This window comes from Notothenia rossii (assembly GCF_949606895.1).
Source record: "Notothenia rossii genome assembly, chromosome: 6".
Taxonomy (NCBI): domain Eukaryota; kingdom Metazoa; phylum Chordata; class Actinopteri; order Perciformes; family Nototheniidae; genus Notothenia; species Notothenia rossii.
Genome location: NC_136909.1, coordinates 19660131 through 19669158, shown reverse-complemented (window position 1 = coordinate 19669158; position 9028 = coordinate 19660131). Strand labels below are relative to the sequence as shown.

Below are 9028 nucleotides of genomic sequence, written 5' to 3'. Positions count from 1 at the left end.
TCACCGAAACCTTGTAAAGCCGGTCCCGCATGCTGGCTCTTACGGAACCGACTAACTCCCCTTTTTCGTATGTACAGCTCTCAACATGCCCAGACTTGTAGTGATTTTCACCTGTTTTAATACTTTTCGCCTCATTCTTAAAGAAAGAGGTGAAATGTACCATGACGGCCATCTTGGTGTTGGTGACGTGTGCAAGACCAGAGTTGTAGTTCATTGAGCGCTTCACACAAAGAAATGTGTAACTCATACTTGTCAACCCTCCCGATTTTCGCGGGAGACTCCCGATTTCATTGCCCTCTCCCGGTTTCCTCCCGGGGTCATATTTCTCCCGCATTTCTCCCGATTTCTGACAAAATCAGATTTACTCAGGACTGTTTCCACTCGGAATTTAATACAGCTACATCATTGTTTGGTTTCAACTGAAAGTCTGAGAGGGTGAGGCAGATAGTCACAGAAAACAGAACAAGAATCGACAACTACTCTACTCTCTGCTCACTCCTTTCCTGCCCACACATATGCTCCACCAAGGATGGTGCTACAGGCCGCAATGCATTGCACTTAGAACTACAATAAGCATGTTAATGTTAATCCAACAGCTCCGGCGATCCACTAGCACCCCCCCCCCCCATTTTGCTTTTTGAAATGCTCCCGATTTCTGAGGTCTCAAGGTTGGCTAGTATGGTGTAACTTCACAGTTTTACGACACATTTTAATTTTTTTGACTTGCAAAATTATCTTTTAAATTGACAAACATCATATGTGTAATTCGTGGCACAATTCAAACTGGATCGAAAGATAATCTTTCTCTCCCCATTGACTTCAATACATTATTTTTCCGATATAAGGTCCCATGGAGGTCCACCGGAAGGGGAGGGACTTCGCCACTCTATATATTTCACCTCCCAAGACTTTACACATTTCCTCTTTGCTTTCGTTCGGGTTCACCTTGCGCTTTATCAGTTGAATCACTTCGTTTGAGATGTTGGCCAAATGTTTCACCCCACAGTCAAAGAACTTAATTTGCTTCGCCATTTTTTGTAAAACAAACACACGGCGCACCACCCATGCGAGTAAACGTGCATCGCTTTCTGGCTCCGTAATCACACCAATGCACATGCAACTTTAGTATCAGGTTCCGACTGGTCACAACAATAATTAAATACCACTCTCTTAATACAACAAATATTTAACATTTATCTACTTTGGGGTGCACATTTAGCTGTTTGCTGTCCTTATTTCTTTATGTTAAAAACTGGTTGCCACTGATTGCAACTAAAGGCAAAGAAGTGGTTGACATTTTTTCTGAATGGTTGCCAATGACAACCTGGCAACCGTTACTGTCGAGCCCTGAGGGTGTATTAATGCAAGGAGGAATTGGTAACTTACAAGATGTAGGGTGGAGTTGAGAATATGAAATGACTAAATGCAGAAAGGGGATAAGTGTTTTTAAGGGTGAAGAAACATGTGGCACACAAACAGACACATAATGCCAAGATGTTTCTTAAGACTAAGAAAAAGTGAGGCTTTTTTGTTGCCTCTTTGATTCCTTATCCGATTATATTTTGTTCCATTCATCTGTCATAGAATCTTCCCCTAAAAAACCCATTGGTCCATTTCTTGCAAATCTAGGAAGTAGTGTAATGTTAATATTTAACATATGAGAGAATATATGTGCGTCCCAGGATTAAACGATTGTTTCATATGGGCCAAATGTGGTTACTGAGATGAAAAAAAACGTTCCAAACCTAACACTTTCCACTTCGCAGAGCTGCTAGCCAAAACGCACCTCACCAGTCGTCAATATTGGCAGCGTTTTCTAAAGGCTGCAAATACTGGGAAGTCTCACAAGATGTGAGGATATCTTGCAGGATATCTTGTAAAGGAGATCAGACTATTTCACACAGCTGACAAAAACATTTGGCTTGCTATATCCATGGAAAAGAGAAGGCCAACTGGTTTGTTATTAAGGATTTTAAATAAAGTTGTGCTGATGAATGGGCCTCAGCGGGCCAAATTGCTTCTCAGCGAGAAACATCTCTTTATGCACAGTAGGGCATTCATCTGACCTTGAACAAATTCCAACACTGATCTAGTTTTTACAATATGTAACACAACATGAAATCTAAATAATCCATAAAAAAATGAAGAGACTCCTTGGTTTCCCCAAAACATTTCACAAACTTGTATTGTCAGGGATGCTGCTAGAAGGCAGCCAGCAATCATGCCAATGAGGTGTAACTGTCAACATCAACGCATTAACTGTGTCAGACTTGTAAAATGAGTCCAATCTGACTGAATAATACCTCTGGAGTTTTGGAAAATGATCACATACTCGAAACGAAATGCGCCAAAATCCCCTCCTGTCTTTAGCATGAGTGTGTCTTTTATTGCGTCTCCTCTCGTTTGTCAGGGTTTGATCAAAACTATTGCCAACGTGGCCATCAGCACTCTAACTTTACTCACATTGACGGCTCAAGCATCAGACTGGACCTCACCACCCAGCCTGCTCCACATAAAGGCTGTCTTAGAGCATGAGGAGATACTGATTGATGGGAGCCTTGGGGAAGCTTTCCCTTCCCATTACAATCTCCCTATCGGTGTGAATATATATTTATGCTGGTCTGTATGAGGTTGTATAAGTAACAGGTGTATCTCTGCCTCGCATGTGTAGGCCTGCTCCTCTGTGTGCATATCTGTGTTTTGAGTAGTGGTGTCAATTAATTAAATAATTTGATGATGTTATTAACAGAAAATAATCTGTGATTAATCCCAGTTACTCACCAATATCAAATACTAGTTTCCTTGAACTTCCGAGGGAGAAAAAAAAAATACACACATGTTGTTATTAGGGCCGGGACTCGATTAAAAAAATTAATCTAATTAATTAGAGGCTTTTTAATTAATTAATCGAAATTAATCGCATTTTTAATCCCATATAAATATTTGACCTGAGAACAGTGAGAAGCAATTTTTTTCACATGGATTTTAGTATACCATTTAATAATTACTGAATACATAAGCTTAAGCAACAAAACATTGTTTATTTTTTTCAAGGTGGTACTTAACCAAGACCAACAGAAAAGTACAATTTTTGCCATAAAGTGTAGCAATAGCATATTTAGGAATATAGTACATTTCCGAGATTCGGGTAGCCTATAGGTAGGTAGACCTTCTGTAAACTATAACACTTTGTTTTTTAAGTAAAACACAATACTTTCAAGTACATTCAGAACATTGGAAATTAGAATTATTAGAAAACATCTCTCTGTTGCTTCAGAGGCCATAACAGACTTTGTTGATTTACCAACAGTTGATTTAAAAAATCTAATAACCTTGGCCAAAACAATAAACAGTTCAACATAAAGTGCCAGTTGCACCAACAACGTAATAAATAGTTCAACATGAAGTGTACCATTTAAAATAAAAAAAAAAAGTGCCAGTGATTGACCTCAATCCCTCCTATTCTTCCAATGTCCAGATGAAAAATAAAATCTCTCTGTTGCATAGGCCAGTGGTTCCCAAACTTTTTGGGCCCAAGGCACACCAAAGGACAAGTAAAAATCTCAAGGCACACCTACCCTAAAATAGCCCTTATAACACGTGTTATCACTCATATCATGTAAAATATCTGTAAATGTGCATACTTATTTACTAATGGCAAATAAAATGTGACAAAGACAACTATATTACTCATGAAATATTTATTAACGAAAAAAAAATTAAATTAATTTATAAATATAAATATATATATATATATTATATATATATATATATAATATATATATTATATAATTTATTAAACTTTAGAAAATTAGGCTTCATCAAAGCAGCAACACACTCATTTAAACCAGACAGGTCACAAAATTAAAAATGAGGCAACGGAAACTCAGCAGAAACTCAGCACAGAGAACTGTCAATGCAAGGAAACATGGTCCTGAACTACAAATTATGAATATAACATTTCACCAATCAGCATTGAAACATGTGCTATTTTAAAATTTGCCTATTTACAGATTAATGGGATACATGTGCCTGTCGGGGCGCGCAGATTTTTTTAATCCTCGGTGGCACTGAAGAGAGGGCAACTCGCAAGTCCTGTTCAACAGACAGCCGTGACCTGCTGTTGTTCTTCATATAAGTCAGAGTAGAGAACGCCAGCTCACACAGGTAGGTAGTGGGAAAATGAAGTAGTTGCTCCATCGCGTGGTGGGAGATGCTTGGGTACTCCGATGCAGAAGCCAACCAAAACTGATCCAGTGGGAGCTCACTGAATTTGAGTTTCAGTGTGCGGTCCACACGGAGCTCTGCGCACTCCTCTCTCTCTTTCATGGAGAGCTTCTCTGTGGAGGATTCCTGGTGGAATGGGTCTTGGATCCAGTCATAGTCCTCGATGTCAGCCACACGTGGAAAATACTGCTCAAACCTCTCTTTTAAGGTCTGAAGGTGTTCCGCATACACAGCGCGCTCCTTAGCTGCCTGCGGCGCAGCTGATGTCAGCGGGAACATGTCCATGGAGCCCTGCTCCAAAGCCTCCTGCCACAGGAGAAGTTTGCCCATAAACCCCCGAATCTTATCTGTGGACGATAAAATGTTTTCATTCCTTCCCTGAAGCTTGGCGTTTAACTCGTTCAGATGCCCAAATATGTCTGCGAGGTAAGCCAGCCTGGCGCACCACCTCTCATCCGCGAGCTTGTCTTTATGTGGGACAGCGTTTTCACCTGAAAACTCCAAAAGCTGTTCCCGAAGCTCATAAAGACGGGATAGGACTTTCCCCCGTGACAGCCAACGTACCTCTGTGTGCAGGATCAGGCTTTGGTGGTCGGCTCCCATCTCGGCGCACAGCTGGGAGAAGAGGCGAGATTTCAGGGGCCTTGATTTTATGTAATTCACCATCTGCACGGCCTGATACAGCACCTCAGTCAACTCCGGGGGCATGGTTTTGGCAACCAATGCCTCTCGGTGCAGAATGCAGTGGTTTGTCACGATATGTGGGTTTTGTGCCCTCACCTTAGCAATGAATCCTTTCACTCTCCCCGTCATGCTCGCCGCACCATCTGTGCAAAGACCGACGCACATATTCCAGGTCAGACTGTTCTCTTTAAAATAGTCATTAGTTACCCTGAATATTTCCTCTCCCGTGGTGTGGCTTTCCATTTCTTTGCAGAATAAAAATGTCTCTTTGATGGAGTCAGCATCAACATATCTGACGTTTGCCAGAAGTTGGGCAGCCCCACTGATGTCCGTAGATTCATCTATTTGGAGGGAAAATCTGCCGCTCGCCTGCAGTTTCTCTGCCAAATGTTCCTCAATGTCTTCGGACATGTCGTCGATTCTTCTTTTGATCGTATTATCAGACGACGGCACTTTCGATAGCTCATTTGCGGCATCTGGACCCAGCATGACACCTGCAAGTATTTTGCAAGCAGGGAGGATGAGTGTCTCCGCTATTGTGTGAGGCTTCTTCTGCTTTGCAATGAGCTCCGCTAGCATGTAACTCGCCTCCATTGCCTTATCAGACACTTTCACAGAATCCAACAAACGTCCTTGCTGCCTCTGGTTCAGATCCCGCGCTCTTCTGAAGTAGTCCAAGTTACTGTGAACATGGGCGGGATGTTTGGTTTCCAAGTGCCTCTTGAGCTTGCTTGGAACCATGTTAGCATTAGCTAACTTCTCCCGACAGACGACGCACTCGGGCTGAGGATTGTTCACATCCCCGGTCCAAATGAAGCCATAAGACAGATAACTGTCATGGTACTGTCTGCTGACAGTTTTTTTCCTCTTCTCTTTCGGTGGTGGGTTGTCGGCAGTCTCTACACTGGTGGTTGCTGGTTTGCTCCGCACAAGAAAGCGCTCCATTTTCCCGCTTGCTTGTTTCTCAGTTTTAATATTGTCCTTCAGCCTTTGATGTGTCACAGTCTTATAAATCCCACCTGCGCAACTACGTTAACAGCGGAATACGGGGTTCTGTGAGGATTATTTTTTAAATAATCGTTTTTAGGTATAGAGTTTGCCTCTGTATTATGAAATGTGTGCATACAAAGTACTGATATAGTAAATAAAAAAATAATTATTTTTGTGTAGTTGTATATTGCAATAATAACGTATGTTTGTCACAAAATCCCACGGCACACCTGGACTTGCCTCACGGCACACCAGTGTGCCGCGGCACACCGTTTGGGAACCACTGGTAGGCCACTGTTTGATCAACGCGAATTGGGTGTGGGTCCTTGTACTCCGAGTCGGGCTAACATCCACGCTAGCTTCCACGCTAGCTGCTATATGTTTTGCATTGAGGTGATACTTGAGGCTTGATGTGCTGCGGTGATATGCGAATTTCTTTTTGCATAATTTGCAAACAACCGTGCTCTTATTGACGCTTCCATCCGTCCGTTTTTTAAAACAAAATGTCCCATTCACGGGGCCAACCAAAGCGGTCTCATCAGCTTCTTCGTTCATGTTTGACAATTCTTCACTGTGGTTTGTTGCTGTCTGAAGTCATGAACGTTAGTTGGTGCTCCAGTATAATCGGTACCCCTGAAACTCATCCAGTGAGAAATGTTCCGCAGTGCAAAAATAAGTGCGATTAAAATGCGTTAATTTTTTTAACGCGTTAATTTTTGTTTAATTAATTCATCTTAATTAACGCGTTAAAGTCCCGGCCCTAGTTGTTATAGTAAATAACAATATTAACATGATAAACTAGCAAGAGAAATCTGAAGTTTTTTACGTTATCATAACATAATTTCTGAATGAATGGTATTGAGTCCGACAATCTTCGTACATTTAGTTGAAGCATCGACAAACCCGCTTTCACGGAGCGGCTGTGATGACCCTCTGTGTTATGTGCACTTCACAGGGCATATGCTCATGTCAGGTAGTATTCCTTTAAAGATATTGTTGGGCCAGAGATTGCCTTTATTGATATGCAGTGTTGAAAAGGGGGGAGGGGGGGGGAACAGAGGGGAGGACATTGCCTGATGGATCTGCTAACGGGAGACAAGCCTTCATACTGGGTCAGCGGAGCTATCCTGCAGCCCATAATGTTTGGTAGTATTATTGATGTGAAAATATACCGAGCACTGTCTGTTCCTACAGCAGTGACCTTGTCCACTATCTCCCACTCCTGCGCAGATAACAAACTGGCAACTGGCACAATGCCAACTTGCTTTGTGAACTATTGTTTCCAAGGTCAAGAATTCTTTTGAAAACATAATGTGTTCAAACATTCAGATAAATGATCATCCACTAAAGTAGATGTTTGGCTTGAGTTCAAACTTGGTGTCTCTCACTAATGTTATTAATAAACAAAAAACGGCCAAGCACTAAAAGGTTTTTTTGTAAACTCCACAATCATAAATTCATTATACCTCTGACACCTGGAACGGTTGGAGTCTGGTAGGTATTAATGAATGGCCCATGAACATGAATGAGTAATTAGTCCTTAAAGTGTTGCAGTGCAGCAGCCTTTCAGTGCAGCAATGCCTTTCATTACATGAAGGGATCACTTAAAACAATAACGCTTGCCCATTCTTTACATTCGTTCTTCTTCCTTTTACACTTATATAGGTTCAGCACTTCTTGTTAACTTTGTTTATTGACACACACCCTGAAAACATTGTTTTGCTTGACCTTGAGCAGCTTTACTGTGTCGCTTACTAAGCAGGTGCAAGTACATACTAAAAATAGATGTTTAGCCTTGTGCTAAGTTACTCGTTAAGAAATGAAAGGGTATACATATATATTTTTTTTTTTTTTTTGAATTCTACTAAAATCATACAAAAAGGTATAATTCATACACACAAATGAACAAAATTAGTAGAATTAGTAAATGACTTATTCATGCACACAAAGTGCTAATTACTCATGTATTAATGTGCACCATGTATTACAGAAGCTTTGCAATGCTATGAAGTCTAAAATGTTGACTAAGGATGAATAAATAATCAATTTGTTCTGTTTTTTGTTGAAAACTAAAGCTGTTTTAAGTTGTGCTTTCTTGGAGCCAAACTGAATGGCATTTGTATGCAGCTTATATTAAAATAGGTTCTGTCATGTTAATAGAAATATAATTCAAAATGTGGTTGAAGATTATGAACATGAACCACAAAAAGAACGTTTTGCACACAGCCCTGTTTAATGTGCAAAGCTGAGGGAAAGAACACTCACACCCCCAGAAGGTGAAAAAGCCCTTCCTATCTACATGTCAAATTGATATTGCTTTGACCTTTTCCCTCAGGTCCTCCTATTTTTCAGTGCATGCAGAGATTCACTGAACTGCTGATGTCTGCACCACCTTGCCTCTTTCTACACATTTGGATAAAGGGGTGGGGGGGATATGAGGGGTTGCAATATCTACCCCAGCACTTTCAGCTAGTAATTCACACAGATAGGACACATGAATGGCAAACTGAACTCCCTGGAGCATTTTTCTCCGTGCAACGGTTTGTTCCACAATAAACAGATGGGAAAATATATTTGTAGTTGGAAAATTGGTTTGTGTGTGTGCGTTTGTGTTTGGGCATATGAGGTAGTTTTACTACAATAAACAATCTGTGTGTTCTTTCAAGGACTTCAAAGAACACCTATAGAGAGTTATGCGTGTTTACGTTCAGTTATTATTTGTAATGATTATGTTGTTGGTATAGAGTCAAAAGTAAGATGGAGTCATGATGAATTGAAGTTGTCTAGCAGTGACCTTAACCAACATTGTGCAATTATTCAAAAGGAAGAAAATAATTGGTTTCCAGGACAAATGGGACTATTTCTATCAACCCACACAGCCTCAACTAAGCAGCATCATTCTCTGCTGTACACCTGAAGGTCACCAGCTAGGAATGTGTTGTTGGGACAGTAATTAAACATCACAATTTGACACACAGTCCAGTCAGAGGAGAAGGTCCAAATAAATAGAAATTATGAAGAAGAAACAAGTAATTTAAATTTGAGGAAAAAACAGATGGAGTCTGAATGCAGAAGTGCAGAGTTGCTGCCTTTGGGTACAGTGTATTTGTATTTCGTAAAATAGTTT

The 9028-nt window shown here is 40.7% G+C and overlaps 1 protein-coding gene across 1 annotated transcript; it reads right to left on the bottom strand.

Annotated features, from left to right (window-relative positions):
* Nucleotides 1–4014: 4014 nt before the first annotated feature.
* On the bottom strand, nt 4015–5856 carry LOC307044544 (zinc finger BED domain-containing protein 5-like; the record flags this gene model as incomplete). Its single annotated transcript, XM_079689856.1, has 1 exon — nt 4015–5856. The coding sequence occupies one exon, from the start codon at nt 5854–5856 to the stop codon at nt 4015–4017; it is 1842 nt and encodes a 613-aa protein (XP_079545982.1).
* Nucleotides 5857–9028: the final 3172 nt, after the last annotated feature.